At 43.3% G+C, this 22952-nt stretch overlaps 1 protein-coding gene across 1 annotated transcript in view; it reads right to left on the bottom strand.

The window, feature by feature from the left end:
• LOC117479527 (IQ motif and SEC7 domain-containing protein 1-like) overlaps positions 1–22952 on the bottom strand; it is a 91952-nt gene that overhangs the window by 3276 nt on the left and 65724 nt on the right. The window contains 13 exon segments of the mRNA XM_034126544.1: positions 2–331; positions 1618–1667; positions 3272–3448; positions 4035–4196; positions 4435–4534; positions 4629–4754; positions 6729–6758; positions 8464–8603; positions 8746–8912; positions 9227–9349; positions 9546–9707; positions 10115–11394; positions 11612–11891. Of these exon segments, the coding sequence (XP_033982435.1) occupies positions 2–331; positions 1618–1667; positions 3272–3448; positions 4035–4196; positions 4435–4534; positions 4629–4754; positions 6729–6758; positions 8464–8603; positions 8746–8912; positions 9227–9349; positions 9546–9707; positions 10115–11394; positions 11612–11891 (3127 nt within the window).

The raw sequence follows: 22952 nt of genomic DNA, 5'->3' as shown, positions 1-22952 counted from the left end.
GCGGTTGGTAGTGGTGGTGGTGGTTGTACGGCGGGGGGTTCTGGGGGACTTGGCAGTACTGGGAGTGGGGAGAGTGGAGCTGCACTGTGTGTGCCGTCTGTGCTGTGTGATGCAGGTTGGTGGGGTGGGGCTTGTGGGAAATGAGAGTGGGTTGGCCGGGGGCGGGGTAAGGGGCGTGGCTCAGCGATGACGGTTTGCCTCGCTTGCTGCCAAATAGCGACCCGAGGATGGAAGTCGATGCGGAGTTGGGGATGGAGGGGGGGCCGCGGGGGTCGCCCTCGTGTGGCGTGGTGGCTCTCCGCCGTGTGTGAGGACTGCTAATGATGGAGCCCTGCAGGCGGGAAAGAAAGGTAACAGCATGGCCGTCAGACACCGTGTAGTGCTTCTAAACTACAGCTACAGGGAACTAGCAGGATGACTTCACAGTTTTCTTTTTTTAGATAAACAAGTAGCAAAATGTTATAGGGCATGCAGATGAGAAACTCAAAAAAAGTTTTCATGGTAGGCAGCAGGAATATTTCAGCTTCAAGATGAAGGGAGCCTATTTTCAAAGGAGCTGGGCTGTAAAGGAGCTAACTGGCTTGAAACAGTAAATCTGGAACAAGAGTAATTAGATAAATACGAGGAGCATAAATAAAGTCATTAACAGGGGTAGAAAAGACAACATTTCATCGTCATTGCAGTCAGTGTGCCAAACCCTCTCAGAGTCACACATGCAACTTGTTATAATAGTTCCCACATGCAGAGGATGTGACAGGCAATCCCAGCATCCACACGTTAGCATTCAACTAGAAGTCAGGAGGCAGGAGGAACTAAGCTCTTGTGTGCAGACTTCACTTGTCCTCCTTTTCCTGGGTCCAACACTGCTGACTATCCAGGTGTGAATTCTCCTAAAAACAAGCTTTTCCTTTGGCACATGCTTCATCTAAGACTAGAGAAACACCACATGGCATCTTTGAAAGCGGAATGACATTTTCAGGGTCCCAGACTTCAACCCAACGCATGAACTCATGGACACATGAAATGAGGGAAAGATGAATGAATGAAATCCACATCTTTATAAGTCCCAGTGAAGCCCATCAGTAGACTTCTGGCTATGAAGGCCTCATCCCTCCCTGAACCTTACAGAATTTAAAAGAAATTGTAAAAAAGGGAAAAAGAAAGACCTGACCATTACGAGGGGCTGCAGGAGATGAACAGTTTCCTAGAGTCTCACATATAGCTACCACCCTGCCACAGGGAAGAAGAACCAAATGAAAACCGCTTGGATGGGATTGAATGAAAGACAGACACAGGCGACAAAGGGAGGGATCAGAGGAGGGATTAGTAGAGTCATGCTTGTTCGAAGATAAGGTGAATATTGGTCATATAACATGACCAACACAGGAGATCTCTGGCTTCCAAAAAAGGGGCAGGATCAGACGCAGGCAACCCATGCATGCACACTAACTGAGGCAAGCAGGTTATAAGGCATCCCAGGAAGAAAAATAAATGATCCAAACAAATGGACTGAGTCTATGAAGCAAAGAAGGTGTAAGACCAAAAATAAATGGTGTGTTTTCAAAGTGCACATCATCACATAGAGAGTAGCTTGGATACCAGCTGCTTCCAACTTACTTCCATATTGCTGTCTAGTGATCCTGCACTGCTGCGACGCCCCCGCTTGCCTGCCCGAGACATGCAATACCACAGATTAGAGATCGACACACTCCTGGATCGACTACAGACGTTTAGGCCGCCCACCCGTCCCGAAGGGGGCAGTGCAGTGGATTGTGACTGTGAGTAAGGTCCAAATATGGGCGGGAAGGGGGGAGCGCGTTCAGGGTGGTGGGGTGACAGGTGGCAAGCTATTTAGTGAAGGCATATCTTCAAACAGGCTGAAAACTAAAGCTGCCTTAAGTATTTTAACTTTTTAAATGCATTTTGAACTGCTTTAAATTTCAAAAGCTTTTCTATAAATCTCAACAAATATGGACTCATCAAGTCTAAAAGCTTAACGTTTATGTTTAAGTTAAGATAGCAGGCTATTTGGTAAATGAACAGGGTTTATTTCTAAATCAAAATGTTCCAGATTTTTCACAAATATAACAACGTGTTTGGTAATGTTGTCACAAGATGTAGATTTTCTTAGGGTTGGCCGAAGGTTGGCTAGAGCCAGTGTCAGTGACAGTCACGGAGGAGGAGACACATCAAAAGCAATACAGTGGTTGTTGCACATGGGATGTACAGGCATATACAGGTCTGAGGGCGAACAGAGCACTTTTGCCGTTGTTAGGCACACTCAGCCAATGATACATGACCAATAATCACACATAAACAGGAAAGTACCTGATGTGTATGGAAATAACACAGTAAATACACATGGAATGGGAGTATGGCAAGAAAGGAAAAAGAAAACACTCAACAAAAATGACCCCACTAACATGCCACATCCTGCATCTGAAAACACAGGAGACCGGAGGGACTTCTACAGATCTCTTCACTGACCTATCATCTCACATTGAGGTTGTGATCATTAGAACAAAGCGTTTCGTATTACCAACAGTGAGGCAGACCCCTGACTGGATTTCATTTTGTTATCAAGTTAATCACCCGATAACTTCACATAGCTGTTATCTGTAATGAATGAAATGCATTCTTGCTTCAGAGACAGAGCGGCTGCGCTAAACACTGAAATTCATGGGTGTGCAATGACTGTTACCGCCAAGACTTGAATTACATGTTGATCTCGTTGCTGTTTAAGAATTGTACACACCAGCTCTTTGTTTGGTTCACAAATATACATGAAAGGAAATGGCATATGATGTTCGAATCAAACACAACATAAGATTATCATGAGATGTCTTTGAAGAAAACAAACTTAGTGTAAAAGTGCAAGGTTAAACAAAAGTGACGATAAAAAACATGAATGGAAATGTTCAGAAATAAACTCGTCCACATGATCAGGGGTGAGAACTGCCCGTCAATTTCATTCATCACTGAGAAGACAAATCTTAGACAAAATGCATTTTTACACAAGTACTTTCACTCAAATAGGTCTGTATTCAATCTTTGAATAGTCAAAAAGGTGGAGCACCCCTAAAGTCAAACTATCCAATCATGAATGAATTGTAAAGTGATTTAAAGGGGATAACTCTTAAATAAACATATGGTGCCATGAAACAACATTTTGCTATTTTTTATCCCCTTGATTTTACCATAGAGAGGTGAGAGAAGGATAGTACCTTTCACTAAAGTACTGGCTGGTAAAACAAAGATGTTTTGTCTGTACCTGCGTCGGAGAGGTCTCGCAGCGAGCTGCTGAGGGCGCTCCTCTTCAGGCCCTCACCCATGGCGAAGGTGTCGTCCAGACTGGCACGGTTCATGTTCCCGTTTCCAGATTCCTTCTTCAGACCGGAGCTCTGCGACATGCTGGGCCTCACCACTCCTTTCTGCTTCTCCAGCTCGGCTGTGGAAAGAAGCCACGGAAACACTGAGGTAAGCGGGACTGGCTTTACATTTTACTCTGGCCAGGAAATTATAACTTCTCTGTGATGCATTCATCCACCCTTTGCTTTCAGAAACTCTATTGATTTAATAATATTACAACACCCTTTATTTATCAAGCTCTTTATCAGGTGCTCAAAGAATTTAACAGAGGTGAAAAACTATCAATAACTATGATAAATAGTCCAATTAAAATCGAGCTAATAAGACAACATTTAGCACAAGGACACAACATTAATCACACATGAAAAACAAGTTTGAAAAGTGTCTTGAAGGTGGGGAGGTCAGTGCGGTTTCTGATATTTTGTGGTAGCGAGTACCAGAGGGAGGGGGCAGCAATGAAGAAGGCTCTGTTCCCTACATCATTTCTGGTTTTTGAATGCGTAGAAAAAAAGCTCTCCCTTCTGTTAGCCATCCTGTGAACTCTGTAAACATTCTCCCTCATAAAGAGCCGTAGTTGAGTAATGAGGACCATGCCTGTGTCTACTTCACACAGCCGGAGCGAGACAGAGTAAGAGGGGGAGATGGGAGGGGAAAAGGCAACTCACACTCTATTCTGTATTTCTCCATTTCCTGGACCTCAGCAATGGACTCTCGTAGGTCGTCTGTGAACTTCTTGCGGTCTTGGGGGTTGGGCGCATTAAAGTTGATGAGGACTTTGATGTCAGCACCTGGTATCGCTGATGTAAGTCTGATTCCATTTGGGTAATCTGGGGCAACGGAAGAGAGAGGGAAAGACTTTTATATGTGGGCCATTGATCAAAAGCAAGTTAAAACACAATGGGCGAATCTGTCTGAAGTTTGGAAAGCATAAACAATGTCACAGCCCATTGGTTTGACCTCCCATTTATGGCAAGTGTTACCGAGCTGAATCAAAACTGCGATGTAAACACTGGTGGCTAACTCGACACACGGATAAAAACAGAATAAAAGTAAATGACTACTTACACTGATTGTCAAACAGAATCACTTGCATCCCATACAGAGAGAAGGACTGTCTGAAGCTGTACGTCACTGAGTTCTTCTTTTTCTGGAAAATCTTGGTTACCTGGAATCATGCAAAGAGAATATTTGAAATGCTGTTCTAAAGAGACAGGAGGGAAGATAAAAGAGGAGAGAAGAAGAAAGCAGAGGGCTTATACCACTAGGAGGTCATTGAACAGGAAGATCTCCCGCTGATGCAGGCCCAGCTTCTGCAGCTTGTTGGGATCTGGCACTTCAAACAGGCGGCAGTAACACACCAGCCGGCGATGGGGCAGTGACAGCACCTAAAGGAGCACAGATACCAGCACTTCAGAGGTCATTATGCCCTCAGTCCACACTATAACAAGGAACAGAAGTCTCCTCTCTCCCTGACTGGAATTTAAAGGGGACCTATCATGCAAAATGCACTTTTGTACGTGTTTTATACATGAATATGTGTCCCCGGTGTTCCAGGGAACTCACCAAGTGTCAGAAAACACAACCCTCTCTATTTTCCTCCATACCCAAATCTCTAAAAAAGGGGCTGCAACGGATCTGATAAAAACTGATCCAGATTTGAACACTGTCCTGACGTCAGGACGGTGGCGCTACGGCTATTGGGCCAACTCCACCAATCAGGAGGAGACAGCCACGGCCATTGCCGTTCGAAAGCGCTGGAGACGCTGTAGTACATATGCCAGGCCTCTAGATGGTGCTGTTCTCACAGAATCAGCCCTTGCAAAAACAGAGCTAACATTTTTCAAATTGAGCGAAATGAGGCATGGCTAAAATGCATGATCTGTTTGGTATTTTGAAAAAAAAAAAGTATAAATATGCCTTATATAGGTATGGTCCTACACTATATTATTCAAATATAGCATGATAGGTCCACTTTAAATTAAATGTAGCCAATGTAGTGTTTGCATTTTTCACAGCATTCATATAGAAGGCACATTTTTCATACTGCTCCTTAAGGCTGCATCATTTAATAATCAGAACATTATTCATCGAGTTTAAGTCTTTACATAACTTGTTTTGTCCAAAAAACAGTCCAATACCCACAAGCTACAAATGCATAGTCAAATAAAACGGGCATGTTCCTATGAAAACTATGAATCAACTGGACGTTGTATTAGCTTTCTTAAAAAATTGAAGGTATTAAAATAAGTATTTATATATTTACTGAATGAACCTGGGGCTCAGAACATTTAATACTGTCGTGAAATCTAAGAGCACCTCCAGCACCTTTGGTCATTTTGTTGGATTAATTTAACATAACAAAAACTCAAATATATATATCCTTCAAACTATCCTTTACAAATATTAAGATCATGGCAAACTGTTGCCATGTCATTGAATACTGGGGTGATGTTTCAAGCTGGATAACCTGTTACTACGTATGATTTATTATGTTAGCAATACAAGAGGATCAGGTGTCCTCAAATACAAAAATAGTCTGCATTGAAGCAGGATGGCGTCTCCTCACAAGTCTATTTTCTGCCGTCCGGACCTTTTGGCATGTATTACTACGCTGACACCGTGAGGAATTACTGAGGAAACAAAATATAGCTCGCTTGAAATCATTATCCTGTATGCTGTGCTTTTAAAAATGGATTCCAGTAAAAGCGTTTGTTTTTTTAAGTCCTAACTTATCGAAATCCAAATAAATAAAAACAATTTCAATGTTTTGTGTGTCATCATTTAAAAACACATCAGGTTTGTTTCACCAGTGGATTTCACTAGTTACATAGTATGAAGTGTAAGAATTGATCCTATGTTGAAGTTCATTTTTACATAGATTAGCTTATGCACTGATGTAACCTGTAACTGTAAATCTGAACCTTGAGTCCTTACATACAAGAAAACATGTCTACAAAAATCTATTTTCTATAGCTATGCTGTAATAAAAAAGTATGTACTGGTTCAAGTGCAAAATTAGCAGATATCTCATACCATAACTATCATGATAACTACTAATCTTCATATTATTGGGGGATCAACAGTATATTCCGTGGTGCACTGCTGAGCACAGAATCTGTAAACACTGCAACTCAATGCCACCCACAATTTATGATGTTGACTCTGTCTCTAGGGTGCAGCAATGACAGATGATATGCTGCAGGGGGCAAAAGTCTCTGTAATCTGACTCTTAAACTACCTGTATGAAGAGCATTAACTGCAATATGCAGGGACAGAGAGGGGAAACTGTGCACACACAGTAAAATAAAAAATAAAAATGATAAAGTATCGTATGATTTATGGATATTTAGCCTACTTACACATCCCAAGCCGTGGTGGAGGGATCCAATCTAAAAATAGAAAACAAAGGAAATGTTATGTTGGGATTATTAACACTGTTGCCTAGGGCTGAACGATTAATCGATTTGAAATCAAAATCGCGATTTTAAATGATGCAATTAAAAAATCGCAAAGCCTGCCATTTTTTAAAACATTTTCTTTTCTTTTTCTTGTGTGTCAGTCATCCACACCAATCAGAAGTGCTGTGCTCCACATGTACCAGCCATTGTTAACCAATCAGAAGTGGCCCATGATAGAAGGTGATAGACAGATTGATCCAATCACCTGCCAAGTATTGTTGAAAGTGCCTGCCCTTTCCAAATGGCTTCCTAAATGGAGCTTTCCTAGATGGTTTGGTGAAACAAAGCATCTGAGTCAGGTTAGTAATGCTCCATCACATGTTTCACATCTATTACAGGGTGAATCTGAAACTGAAGCTTGACTTTAAAGCAACCCAACGGAAGTTTCATGTAAGTTTAGTTCTTTCACTCGTAGCTCGGGCTGCGGGGGTGCTAGAGACGGGAGCACGTTGATACGACCTTCCTAGCCGGAGATATGGCCGCATTTTACAATAAACTTCCGTTGGGTCGCTTGAAAACTAAATCGCAAATCGAATCGCAATATCTGTCAGAAAAATCGCAATTAGATTATTTCCCCAAATCGTGTAGCCCTACTGTTGCCTCTGATAACCTTAAAACTGTAACCTTTCTTGCTTATTAATGAGCCCATATAGGGACTTGCCCTATGCACCTATAGCATATTAAAGTGGTGATGAAGATGCACCTCTTGGGTGGTGTATAAAGGGTGGCGATCTTTCTCTGCTGCCAGGCTCCAGGGAGTCTGTAATGCTGTTGGAATGAAAACAGAACCTCCCCGAGCAGCCCACTCTAGTGGACCTGATTGTTATTGAGAGGAACTCCAATGTGGTTTAAATGTTTAAGTGTTTTACAGAGAGTCCTCCAGAGCTTTTAATTCAGCAGCTAAACGGTGACGTGGGATCATTTCTCAATGTGTGCAATTATTACTGGCAGAGCAAAAACAGATTTCACCCCGATGGAAACTGACTGCAACAAAGTCCTCTGTGCAAGACAAGCCTCTTCCTGAAGCTGCAGAGGTTAATCACACGTTTGACCTTCACGCATGAATGAGACATCATTGCCCGCAGAATAATGCAGAAATGCTGCTACATTTTGATAATACAGTCAGAACTACATTTGATAATATCTCTGGTTGAATATATTCATACATAAAATAAACCCAATAATGATTTTATGGATTATTTTAATATATGTTTGCCAAATTACCCAATGCTTCTCCTCCGAACTATAATGTGCTGCGGTGGCAGAAAGCGCTCATCTGTCTGCAGACTGCAGCACTGGGTGACATCTCTCAAGGGCTTTGTGTGTTCAAATCACGAGCGTGAAGGTCTAAGCCCAGACATATGCCTCACACAACAATACCCAAAGGTACAACATGTTTTCTAAATCTCCTTGTTCCTCGTATGACTTTAGCTCTGTACATTTGGGAGTCAGTAAATAAGGACAAAATGCGACTTTTACTCATTGGAAGTCATTTATGGCTGATACAACTTAGTGAGTACTGATATAAGAATAGTCTACATCTTGGAGGCCAAAGTTGCCACACAGAATATTTTCATGACTTGAAAATTATAATATTGTTTATTGAACTTGGTTGGGTAGATAATGAAGTACTTACTGGTTTCTTTCCCACTATGAGCTTCTCCACCTTCTGCACCTGCGAGACGTGGTCTTCGTTGGTCTTGAGCTCTCGCTTACGGATCCTCTCATAGATGCCGACCAGAGTCTCCCTGGGGATATCCTCTCCATCATCCACACCTGGCACACAGATAAGGAAAGTAAGGATAGCAAATATCTCAACTAGTCCATGTCTAAGCTTGTATTGTTCAAGAAGTATATTTGAAAATATCAGTATATAGTGTACTTTTGTGTTATCATATCAACCCTTGGTTTTTACAACCTCTTAAATTCTTGATGAAGTCCTCCATCTTCATCTTCCTCTCGGGCTTGACATTGGGGCTGTACATGTCAGTGTTGAGGAGGATGATGGCAAAAGCGAGGATGAAGATGGTGTCAGGGTTCCTGAACTGTCGCACCACAGTGGGGTTACAGATGCAGTAGCGCTGGCTAGAGAAAACGAGACAGGAGAACATTTGAACTCATCTCGACATACAACCAAACTGAGATTACAAAACATACACACTGTTGTGCTCATAGTGAGGAAATATGTTCCCCACGGCTCGAAGAAAACAGAAGTGATGTGAGTGCTTGTTCTCTTTATGTACCAACAGCTGTGAGGAAACCCAGCAGCAATGACTTCTCAAAAAGAACTTCTAGTATTAGGATCACGCCGTGTATTACATCAGTGGTATATCTCCTGCCTTTTCATTGTCACATGATCCCGCTGTGTTTGAACACTGTGTGTCAGTGTGTGATCTAACCTGAAGGCTTCGATGAGCCGCTCCACCTTCTGGGCCTCACCCTGAACACGGATGTGGTTCTGAAATTTCCTGAGAGCCTCGTCCAGCTCCATGCTCTGGAAGTCCATTTCATCCACCACACAGCTGGCACATTAGAGGACAGAAGGCAGACATATTACTATACACGTGGCAAACAACATTCGATCAACAAATGATTTATATTTGACAGGGTTTTGTTTGAGTGTGCATGTGGAAAAGGATCCTGGACTGCATTACATTTACACAAATCTTCTTCTAACACACGTTCATTTTCCTTTTCTCACATGTACATAATACTCACTCCAAAACATCTCTGTTGAACTGTTTCTGTCGATTTCCGAGAAATTCTCCAATCATCTGCCTGCTGAGCCCCTTCCTCTGCAGCAGGAAGTGAGCCACACCAACCGGTGTGTCGGGGATGAACCCCCTCTCAGTCAAGTACTGGATGCCCTTTTCTGGCTTCCTGATAAATAACAATATAATATATCATACATTTAGGTGCAGATAAAAAAAAAATTGAGTGAAGAGTCTGCTCATCTGCTCTGCTCTAATATTAGTTTGGAGAAAATCCTTGTATTATTATTCTTAAGACATTTGATATTCTCACTACAAAGTTATATCATATTAAAGAATCTCAAAGAAATGTTGTTACACTATATTCATATACTACAATAAAAAGATATTGTCTTATTTATTGTTTTCATTCAAATATCAAATATCTATTTAATACAAATGATTACAGTTTATAGTGCAACACACAGAGAGGGAATTATTTTCCAAGAGGCTTTTCTAACATCATCTCTATTTGCTACACCCTTAATCACTGCAATCCCTGGTCAAGTGCCCGCTCCATCAGAGCCGAGTACCTACTTGTTGAAGAGATTCAAGCCGATGCGGTAGTGTCTCTTTCGAATAACATCATTACTGAAGATGGGCGAGTCCCAGCTGTTGCGAGTCTCTTTGTGGTACGTCTGCTTGCTGAGCGTCTGCTCTCGTAGGCTGTCTCTCGACGACGACTCGGAGCTGCAGTTGATGGTGTCGTTAGAGTTGGATGTGCTATTGATGCTGTCGTTATCCCCATCGGAGAAGTCGGATTCAGACTTGCTCTGCCTGTTGGCTGAGCCGTTTATAGCCAAGTGTCCTTCCAGCTGACGGTGGCGATGGCGCAGCGGTGGGTCTTCATCACGGGAGGAAGCTCGTGGCGGGGGTCCGTGGGAAATATGCTTGGGGCTCGCCTGGGAGGACGTCACGATGTGGCCGTGCGGCTCGTACACAGGCGGCCGTTTGACAGATCCACGGTCAGACCGGTCACTGATCTCCGCTGAGCTGTCACTAGGAGGTTCGATGGTCAACAAAGGAAGATGGTCCATTCTGAGGCGCTGCTCTTGGCACTCTAGAGAAGGAGTGCTGCGGCAGCTCGTGTCTGTGTCACGACCCTCATCTTTGGGGTCAATAGGCCAGTATTCCTGTGAGGAGTTGACTGACCGCAACCGCAAGTCTGATTCTGTGCTGGAGGGTTGGTCCCCCGACCTCGACCGAGCCATAGAAGGATTCATGTCCTCCTCATCGATGAACAGAGTGACATCATTATAGGATGCCAATGTTTCATCATGCATTCGTCCAGCTGCCCTGCGGTGGGACTTCACCTGATAGGGCCCTTCCCTCTCCACCTTAGAGCAGCCCATGGCCTCTGGGTCGGGACCCTCGTCGCCCTGAAGGCTGCGACAGTTTAGAGCATCGTCAATCGACTCGGCCAGAGATTTGACCTGCCGGGAAAAGGCGTCCTCCAGCTCCGTGATGGCATCTGTCAGGTCACCCTGTGGGGTTGGGTGAGGCGCCATGTTGGCCTGCTGGTGTACCTCTATATCTCCACGTTCAGACTGCACCATGGACAGTGGGGCGCCATCCTCCGTCATGGAAACCTGCCTTCCTTCAAAGTAGGAGCTGTGCACTTTCTCAGGACCCTCAAACGAGAGCTGCATCCTCATGTTGGAGAGAACGATGCGTCTGGACATGCGGTTCTCAGACATAGAGCTCCTGAGACGTTCAAAGTTCTTGTTCATCTGATACTGGCGGAAGGCTGTCTGGATGGTGCGGGCCGCATGCCGAGTTATGAATCGTCCACCATATTTACGCTCCAGCATCTCCACCTACAGAAAGAGAGTAAATTAGCTGTCAAACTGGGCCACCTGTTGAATATTTCATTTACCTTTTCTAACCACATATACAAATATCCTCCTGAAGGTCACTGATAATTAGCATTCCTGCTTTATTTCCACCAAAAACAATCTCTTCTTGAATAGTAATTCGTCATGGACCTTTGAATAATCCCCAAGCAAACTATTAAGCCAGGCTACTTTGGAGTACCTGTTTATCCTGGAGGTCAGCAGAGAGCTCATAGCTCTCGGAGAGCGAGCGGGAACGCTTGATGGCCTCCTCCTCAGCCTGCTTACGGATGATGGACTGCGAGTGCTGGAGTTTGGCTCGACGGGGTCTTTGAGGGCCAGGCTGGACACCGTGGCTGTAAAGCGGGCTGTCAAATCGGTCGGGGCTGATGGCTGAGCCGTGAGTCACCGGGCCCTGGCCATAGCTGGCTCCACCATCCAGGGAAGGGCCACTCTCATTGGGCCGTCCATCCCCTTCCACACTGCAATAAGAGAGCAAAGAGATGGTTCGAGATTTTAACTTCTTGTAAGAAATATAAGATAATTAGAATGTATCTTTTGAGTTAGAATTTAAGAAGCATTATCAGGTTAAGTGCAGCCGTCTTCCTAATTCATCTTTTAAAATGTCAGAACAAAAGTAGTTTAACTTCAAGGATTTATGGCTCAAGGTCCCATGTCATGGTTTTCCGGTTATTACCCGTCCCCTTGTGTGTTATGTAGCTTTTTCTGCATGTAAACGGTCTGCAGAGTCACAAACCCTCAAAGTACACCCTGTAGCGAGTAAAACTCAAACACAGAAAAGACCTGTCTATGCTGCCCAGAACGCCTCGTTGGAGATTTTTCTTTTTCTTCTTGGGTAAAGTGACGTATTGGGTATAGTGACGTTACGTGCGTGGAGCCGTTACGTTTGGACCAATCCGCGGACTTCCTCACACCCACACACTCAATATTTTCTCAGCTGCAGCGCCGCGGATTTCTCAGCCGGCGGGACGCGGGGAGGCTGCGGGTGTGTGTGTGTGTGCTCGGGCTGGGTTCGGGCTGGGTTTCGCTGTGTCTCGCAGTCCCCTTGCAGCTGCCAGGAAACAACACCAGTAATCCAGCTCACACTGTCCGCTCTTCGCAGCAGCGAGCCCCGCAACGTCCCGCCAACATGGCACCCAGACCCCACGTAGCATTCTCATCTGTTTGTCATTGCTGGTGTCATTTTCTGGTTGCTAACAAACGCCATTGTAACACATAATCACACATCAGAGCACAGTGGGCTCATAGGGAGGGGGGGGGCAGGAGCTCCAACAAGGCGTTTAGGACAGAGAGTGAATACACATACTATACAGAGATGCTGTATGAGAAACCAATGTGAGTTTGGAAAATTGAACAATGTAAATCTATTCTAGTAGACCTCAACAATGGAATTATGATCAGCAGAAATGGCCATGACATGGGACCTTTAATGAAAGAAAGTCTTAAAATCAGTATTCCAGTCTCCGTTATGGAATAAACACAAATGGAAACACAGAAGTGAACTGAAGAGTGTGTGTAAAAGACTGCTGATTCTACAACTTTATGATAACAATAAAACCCACAGTTCACTCCGCTGTAACCTGCCTAATGCTGATACACAACTCTGCAAAAATCACTTTTGAAAATGTGTAACCTGCCATAGGTCTGCCTGTGCTTCAATCATAAATGAAAAGGCCACGTAAACAATCTCCTAACATTGAACATACCCAGTCATCCGTTGTCCTTGTCGGATTACCTCTTACCCAAACAATATGAAAAAAACAAGGAGGATACTCACTCACTCTTACATTCTGCCAAACTACAAGAGGACTTGCGAAAAGACCGTCTATTTTCTATAAATTGCCAACTCTTCCTCCATATCTTGTCCACCATTCTTTCAGTCAAGTGAAGTCCAGAGTACACAGGCTCCTCCAGGAAACTAAAGCTTATCCCACCTGAAGAGCCAATCAGTGACCAACAAGAGTTACATCATGTTTGCTGCAGCGACAGCACACTGTTCCAATATGCATTACAAAGTCCAGATTAGAGTAGAATGGCAGAGCAAATACAACCTTAGCTGTCCCTTAGAAAATGTGGTCATATTTGATGGCCATCTGCTCAATAACTAACATTACAGTAAGTAACGTTTCTTCTCCTCCGAGGGACAGTGAAATTGACTGTGCGCTGGCAGTCTAATGTGTTTGAACTGTGACTCGACACACCCATGCTGTGTACACAATCCACTTCCTTCATTAGACAGCCTCACATCAACATTCAGCAACAAAAGCCTGCCAACAACCAAAGGGAAAATGGGGAAGTCAATATGGTCAAAAGTTCAAACAGCAGATGTATTTGTGAATACTTTTTGTGACTACATTAATAACGTTTTACTGGAACCACATTTACTGATTTGTAACCCAGGGACAGCAAACCAACAAAATGGTTGCAAAAGACGGTCATTCATAGTTCACAATAGCCTATGATTACTAAAAGCCTCAGAGAAATAGCAGATTCAGTCATGTTGCCTGCCTGAGCCTGCATCAACAAATACTTATTATTTTGTAAATTTGAATCTAATTCACAACCACAACTTGTCCTTTTCTGATCCTTGTCAGAGAGAAAGTGTAACAGACTACAAGGTAAATATAAATCTAAAGCTTACTGTAAGTGAAAACGACTCATACAACTGAGACACTTTGCTAACGAGAAGAAAGGCACTTCTGCTTTTCAACCAAATATTTGATTGTGAAATATTAAAACATTTTGTCCTGCTGCAGCGGTCAAACTACCACATACTAGTCTATGGTATCATTCAGAACATATTTAGTCTTATTACAACAGGTTAGATGGTGTTTGGATGCAACTGGAAATATTATCATGTTAAATTGCACGTGTGTTCACATGCTGCAACAGATTTGAGTTCTGTAAATGTTCCTCCTGACCCATCTAGGGTCATCCAAGGCCACCGTGACGCAGGGAAACTTCACGGGGAATAAATGCTAACTGACTCTCTCGGGGCAATACACCATGTTGAAGCGTTAGCCAGCACGCAGCACCAGGGCTAAAAAAAGAACTTCCTGATCCTGCTGGACCAACATAAAACACTTGCACTGCACATTGAAAATCTGATTTGATTTCATAATCGCCATTGGGATGAATCTCCCCATCCATCTGTCGTGGCAACTGGTGAGGCATTCATCCCTGGAGTTTAAAGTGACACCCTCCGTGCTGTCACAGCAACAGCACAGCCACTGGTGATTTGTTGTTTTTATTAAGTTTGATTACTGACCTGGATAAAGTGATGATGAAAATACGTTTTGGGTACAGCAGGACATTGTTATTTATATAAAGAAAAGCCTGCATGACTTGAAAAAAATTGGACAAGTAAATTATATATTTTCTTTCTACTTAGGGGGGCACATTTATGAAACCAAGGTACAAATATAAAATATGTTCACTGGAGCTCAAGTCAAAACAATATGATACACATTTATGTGGCAAATGGATTGTAATCAGGACAATTAATCCAATATTTTGATTTAGGATACCTGCAGAAATAAACACTTTCAGCCTTAGCTGCACTTTGTGTTTGGTGCTAATTAGCAAAGGTTATAAATGATAAACATTATAACAGCTTAACATCAGCAGGGGCGCCGTAAGGGGGTGAAAAGTTAGGACGATTCTAAGGGCCCGTGACTGACAGGGGCCTAAACAATTTTAGAACATTAAGAAAAAAGTAACCAATGTGATATCTTTTCATGGGGCCCAAAATCCCTGGCGGCGCCCCCTGATCATGAGCATGTTAGCATTGTTATGAGTATGCTGCTGTGTCCTTTTTTAGCTGCAAGCATGGCTGTGGACTCTTAGCTGCATTATGTTTTGTTGTATTGTTTTCTTCTGTGCTATTTTGTTAGGAGTAATTGCCTTTCTATTGTTTTGACTAATTGTGAAAGTATTGACGAACAGAAATACGTTTTTCAATTATGTTTAATGACAATGTAACTGTTGGGATGTGAATTAATTCTACGTTAAATAACTGAAAATACAATAAACTACAAGGTGCTTTTAAGAGCTACTACGGTACCCATCTGGGGTTTGCTATCTCACTCTGTAACCTCTAAAAACCCTCAAGGAACAAAGACAAATCTATAACTGTAGTTCGGGCTTTGCCTTTCCCCAATGGGGCCAGCATCTTTGCTTCCATTTTGTTCTTTCTGCTCTACTTTGTACAGACTGAGCGTGTGTGTGATTGTGGGTGTTCAGAGGAAAGAGAGTGGGAATAAGTGCTGCAGTACTTTCTGCTCTGAGGTCATTGAATGCTCCACAGAGCGAGGTCAGTCGCTCATGATGGCGGGAAAAAGGGAAAGGAGAGAGAGCAGCATTTTAAAAGCTGATGTTTAAAGATGTAATTGATGTTGACGTAAAAGAGGGACTGATTTATAGCCGAGCAGGAAGTTGCATGACATTATTCCAGAGAAGTGACTCCACATGGTTCCGCTATGTTACGGTTTATATTAACATGTCGTATTCATAATGTATGAGGATGGTAGAACCATTGTGGAAGGATGCAGCAATGATGGTTCTCCAAGGACTACTTCCTGTTAGTCACTGTACCCTCATTGAAATATGATCCCACAACAAAAGCAACGACTGCTCGACAGTGTCTGAAGCTCAGTCTGGCTCTTTATCCAGCAGGAGCCCTCGTTAGGTCTGATGTCGGCATGGATAAGCAGGTCAGCTCAGCTGGCAGTGATTTTCAGCCATGGGATCCAGGGATTTGTGGGGTGAATTGAGGGGGGTCGACCATCTCTCTCTCTCCTCCTTCCCTCTCAACACATCCTGAACAAACAGGCCCAGCCCCCTGCATGGCCTCAACCCGTTCCATCAGTCGGACCTGAGGGAGAAACATTCCTCCATCCCGGAAGAGAGGAGTCACATCTACAGGAGTTCTGGGAATAGAAGAAAGCTAATGAAGTGCAGGCTGGAGCTACGGAGGAAGAGAGGGCTTCAGTGTGGAACTAACAAAACTCCCAAACAAGTCACCAGGAGAAATCTACAAACGGCTTTGTGCTCGCATGTTTTTTCAATCAACTTCTGATTGGTGTTTGACAGGCTCTTTGCGGTATAAGAAGGCATAATTGAATTGAGAACCCAAAAGCCATTCAAATGAGCATTGTGCTATATATTCATAGATACATTCTTTCCACGTGCAAAGGGTTTTGCAGCACAACAGTAATCTAAGTACCCAACTACTTAGATATGCCTTTGTTTCATTTCTACTTTCTGGTGTTTTAATATTCTTTAGTCTGTATCCTTTTGTTTAGGATATTGTGGCGCACATGTGAAGCACTCCTCTATAAGTGATCACAATCTTAACTTTTTTCCACAAATACAGATCACATGGTTTCCTAAAGGCTGAGCATGTTGGGGAAAAAATACCCCAACAAGCTTTAGTTACCTCATATAATTAAACAGTAATGTTGCGGAACATACATATTATACCACCCCGTATTGGCAATATTCAATATCAATAGCATCATGGTTGCTTAGGAAGTCTGATCTGCCTGCTGAGGCTTATTTTGGCTGCAAACTGCAAATGGTGATGCAAATCTGATCCCTTCACAGCAGGGTTAAAATAAAACATGTGTAATAACGCTAATGCAACAATGTAAATGCATGATCAGGTTTCATGCCTTTAAGTGACAATTCTGTTTTGATGCATGTATGTAAACATTCAGTGAACTGACCCTTGTAATTAAACGTGTTACACTACTCCAGTTGCACAGAGGACCTGTGGCCCGAACACAACAAAAGCAGATGTTGTCCCTCCGTCTCTTCACAAGCAGCTCAGAGAGCTCATAAATACAGATGCACGCACCAGACCTACACAACAGTGTAGAGATAGGAAATAGATTTAGCAGGTAAAGAGGTTAAGAGACCACGCAGTAACATGTTAATGAAGTCCAGCATAAAAAGTGAAGCTGCCAATACACACTCTGTCATTTCACTGTCATTTGAGCACCAATCACCACACTAATTTATGATTTTGTGACGACTATAACTAGACAATGAGGAGCAGGTTGGGTATTTTTTATTACCACACAGCTGCAAACTTGTAAGCTGCGCTGGCCAGCAGACTGACAGTTTCACTCTAGAGAGTTTGCAGCAGACGGTATACAGTCAATTGGAGCCTCATAACACTCGTGGCTGATAACTACTGTACGTTTTATACTACAGTTTGAGAGATTTAAGACCTTGGCTGTACAAATCAACTGTCATATCGAGTCCAGAATCCACCAGTCTTGTATAAACTTGAATGTATCATGTACAGTTGATTACTGAATGGATTTCCTCTGCACTAATTAAAACTTCTCTCTGGCTTTTACACTTTAAAAAGCAAAGTAATGTCCGAGCACAAAGGTATTAAGCTGTTATCTTTGACAACTGAACTCACAACATATTGAGAATAATTAGCTTTGGTGACAATGATGTGAAAGAGATTTTTCGACATAAAGCCTGCTGATTATTGATTGGTACGAGCACAGACGGGGCCAATTAAAACAACATACTCCGCTCCAAGTGTGAAGAGTGGTTTGTTGATGCCATCCTCGTACATGCTGGTTGAAGCAATCAGAAATCAATACTATTCCCTCGATATCTGCCGGGCCTCATTCTGTCTGAATCGAGGCCTCCCTCCTGTCAAGACTCATACAACAACAACAGAGCCGCTGTCATTATCAGCCTGTAATGAATAATTAAACTAACACTACACTCCAGCACCTGCCCTTGAAGAACCAGCAATGAAAAAGCACACAGTCACAGCCAGCGAGCGGGAGGGCCACGACACACCACAGGAATGCCCTTCAGTCGAGCAGGGGGGGGGGGGGGGGGGCTGTTTGATCCAACTCACAGATGGATTCTGTACAGAAAGACTAAACACCAGCACACTCATTCAGTGACTCAGAGGTGACATGATCTGTTTTCCACTTTGAGTGAGTCAAAATTGAAATGGCAGACCCCGCATTAAAATTCATGATCTTCGTGACTTAGCGTGAAGCTTCACATTACTCCTGTCATCTTATAAGAGTGGATTATGTGAATGCACAAAAGGAGCAGGTTAACGCAACATGTTATCTGAGCTCTTTTCGCAAAATACACAGTCACACGCTGTCTCGCTGGCTGGGGGAAGAAACACACACACATCACACACACACACACACACACACACACACACACACCACACACACACACACACACACACCACACACACACACACAACACACACACACAACACACACACACACACACACACACACACACACACACACACACACACACACACACACACACACCACACACACACACACACACACACACACACACACACACACACACACACACCACACACACACACACACACACAACACACTAACAGCACTACACACACACACACACCACAATACACAAACCACACACACACACACACACACACACAACACACCACACACACACACACACACACACACACACACATTTTTTTTCAGTCTCCCATTACTCTTACCAGCCATTCAGCTCCAGTTCCATCAGCGACTGGTTCTTCTCTGAGTTACACTGCAAACACCACATGCTGGCCGGCACTCACAAAACGATGTAATCCAAACATTAACAGTCCCCCTCACCAGTTCCCATTACTGACTAAAAGGTTTCTCCTCAAACAGACAGATACATTGCAAAACTGCCATCTGCTATAGCTTGTAGCTGCCTACTTCTTGCAGACGTTCCCATTTCTCTGCCTTGGGAAAGCAGCTCCTTATGGATGGTAGGCGTACATGGTCAGTGCTAAGTGGCAGCCTGTAATCTGTGACAGGCAAACGGAGCTCCTTCTTTTTCTCTTTCTTCCTCTCTGTCCTGTGTGTGCCGGGCTGGTAGGAGTATAAGGGGGGCGGAGGCTGGGAGACGGTAGTGTGGGTTTTTGCCAGGCCCTGAGCAGTATGGAAGGGGGCGGGATGCAGGGAAGGGGGTGTGTGAGCGTGCTTGCTCTGTAGCTGGGTAGAAAGAAGAAAGAGGAATATGAAAATCAACATTTTTTCAGGCATGTTATCAGAGAATGTGAAACCATGAAAAAGGAGACAGCGAGGGTTGGGAATGAGAGATAAAGCGAGGTGCAAAAAGCACAAAGAGTAAGCATGGTGGGGCATGAGTGGCCGCTTGATCCAGTTGGAGAAGCTGGTAAGAGAACAAAGTATGAGGAGACGTGGCATGAAGGCGGAAGATAGTGACAGGAGTTGGGAGTTTTTGAATGTCAAAGGTACATTTTGTTACCCTTTTTTTGCATGAAAAAGGACTTGGTGGGCAGAGATGGCCAATACAAGAGAGCACCTCTATTAATAGATCCTTTCAGGGTTGAGAAGTGACTGTTATGACGTGCACTAAGAAAAGCACAAGAGAGGATTCTGAGTCTCTGCTGCAGAAGTTCTGTACTTTTAAATTAGCATTGTTTAATTGAATGAACGTCACACTGATAAAATACCACCCATCGTGCACCATCATTTCAAAGCTGGCAGGGACTTCCGTCCAGCTTCAGGCTCGCAGCAGATCCCAAACAGACTGTGCCTCCTCTCTGGACTTCACAGTGTTGTTGAGACAGGCCAGTGACTAATCACCCCTCTGAGAGGAGGGGGTTGGGGTAAACTGCCCCCAAGTCAGAGGTATTTTCTACCTAATGACAACAGGCACAGGAAACAGTGGAGAATGGCTCCCACATGGAGCCAGTTTACAGGGACACCAATCATCTACACACACACACACACACACACACACACACACACACACAAGTCTCTGGAGGGAGATGTTGATGTCCTCTAATTACAAGTCTGCATCCCTAAAATGATCACCTTTTCTGGATTGTTTTCATCTGAGACTTCAAATGAAAGAAGGAGAGACAAAGCCGAGCTAAAAGGAAAAAGTGTGCTTTTCTTAACATGTGTTATGGATCACAGCTGGTATTTATGCACAGACTTATTTGCAATGTGTGACTCAGGCAGGACGATTATGTGCAGAAAGGCAGACACACAGTAACGGGCCAACTGATCTATTTCAGTTTGAGACCTTGGCCCTGCACTCTGGTGACTACAGCTGCTACGGCCTTGTGGCGCTGCAGACACTCCACTCAACTTACAGATCTCCCTTATCACGCAATCTTATAACGCTTACCGAAATAAATGTATTCCCAAGTGCCAGTAAACAAAACAAACAAAAAAGATTGAGCAAAACCAATCTAGGGTGCTTTTTTAATAAAGCTGTAATGCACATTATTCAATCATTTCCCATTTTGTACCTCCCAAGACACGCAGATGGAGGCAGCTATTTAGATCATAAAATGTGATCATGATATGAGATATTAGCCCCGGTGAAGGCTTTATTTTGTTGGCGGACCACAGGGAGTGTCTAACTAGACTTTATTTGTTTGGTAATGAGATATGAAGTAATATCATGGTCTCATTTTGAATGCAGGCATGTGCTGTTATAGGCCCCCAGCCTGTCGTGATTGTTTCAGCATGAGGCTCAAGGGCAGCATCAGTTTAAGCATTGAGGAGAGATTAGCTGAAATTATCTAATTAGATGAATTCCAGGTAAAGCTGAGCTGTAAAAGTGTGCACAAACTTCAGGAGGCTGTGTAATTCTCTCTGCCTCCTCTACTCTTCCATCCTGTCTAGTCGTCTAGGCTCACTCCATCTCCTGAATCCTGGCTGCACGGCTCTGCTCTGCATGATGTCATTGTGAATTCCAAGCAGAGGCCCACTCTCCGCTCATAAAACGCCATTTCTTCAACTCAATACATATGGTCTCTCTGCATTTCAGCTCTTTCTCCATCACCCCTCCCCTCCAGTTGCACTGCCCTCCCTTCCTTTCCTCTTCCTTCTTGTTTTAGTGTTAGGAAAGTTAGATACATTACACATGGGACAAGGCCTAAGAGGCATCCGCAGGTCAGCTTTACAAAAATGCCTTTATCTGGTGCCTTCCCACAGATGTAGTACCTGAGTATTATCAAGAAAACTGAATGTATTTTCCCTTTGCAGAGAAACTGAGAAAAGACAGCAGAGGAAAAGAAAGGGGAAAGTGATAGCTTCCTGGAAACTTGGTCACAAGACTTTGGCGCTACGTGCTATGCCTACATGACATCATGGACCGTTCCTCATGATCTGCTTCTGCTGGATTCTGAGTGACTGAGACCTGCGCTAAGAAACGGAAAATAAAAAAATGAAAACTAGGCCCTTGCCTGGTCTGGAAACAATTACCAGCTGATGTCATAGTTTGATACAACAGCATACTTAATGAGAAGTAGTGGTGCGGGATAGCTTTGTGAACACAGAGGACTTTGTATTGGAGGAAAGAAGAAACAAAGAAGAAACACATTTTGTCTATGAATCCTCAAAAACAAAGATTTCTTTTGCACAAGAGAGAACTGGCAGCAGATGTATAAATAGAGCTGAAATGAGAGTAATTAAAGGATATGCTGCCTCTGCTCATCACATCCTGGCAGCAAAGACGGAGCAGATGTGTTGCCCGTGGGATCCTGTGGGAATGATCAAAGATCATCAGTGGCAAGCGATGTCTGAGAGGCTTTTCTCTTTTCTTCTGTTCATACATCACTTCCAATCGGGATAGAAACAATTTGTTCATTCAAAGACATGGAAACTGGAGGCTGAACTGCAGGAGATGACTTCTGAGATTAGTTGTGTGTCATCGAAACATTATTTCGAAGGAACTAAATGTTGTTTTGCCCAAGTTCTAACAGCCTAAATATTTACTTTCCCCTCCACTAGGACTGGCTATGATGTCAGGACTGAAGGTTTATCAACTTATTCTTTAATTTAATAGTTTGAACCTTTTGGGGATATAGGGTTATTTGCGTTTATGTCGAGATTTAGAAAAGAAGATTGTAGAAAAGTGACTTTCATGTCTGTAATGGCCATTAAGTCACTCTCCCAATTCTTTTTAATCTATGAGCATTGCATCTGTATCAAAACCCCAGGTAATATTTTTGCATTAGTATAACAAAAATCCAAACAAACCCCAGCTCTACCAACAGCCAGTACTAAAATAGCAGCTGTGCAGCTCACACAAAGAAAGAAGGATCCAAGTTTGGTCCTCTGTCTTTTTTTGGGTGGAGCTTTTTCTCATTCTCTCAGTGTTTGCGTGGGTTTCCTCTCACATCCCAAACACATATGAAAGTCAGGTGGGGTGGAGACTCTTAATTGCCCAAAAACATGAAAGTTGACATCCAGCAACTTGTCCCGAGCATTTCTCTGCCATCCTCAAAATGACTGAGTGGGCAGAGAAAATGCATGAATAAAATGACACCCTTACTATGGAAACTAAGCAAACCGTTACTTAACAACTCAACCACATGTTTTTGTACTCCTTTCTGTAAACACATACATTTCATGAAACCATGGAAAATACAGGACTCCAGATGATGTTTGTTTGTTTGTTTGTTTGTTTGTTTGTTTGTTTGTTTGTTTGTTTGTTTGTTTTTTGTT

This window comes from Trematomus bernacchii, unplaced genomic scaffold, assembly GCF_902827165.1.
Source record: "Trematomus bernacchii unplaced genomic scaffold, fTreBer1.1, whole genome shotgun sequence".
In the NCBI taxonomy this organism is placed as follows: Eukaryota; Metazoa; Chordata; class Actinopteri; order Perciformes; family Nototheniidae; genus Trematomus; species Trematomus bernacchii.
The sequence above is the reverse complement of the archived record's forward strand: the minus strand, read 5'-3'. Positions and strand labels throughout refer to the sequence as shown.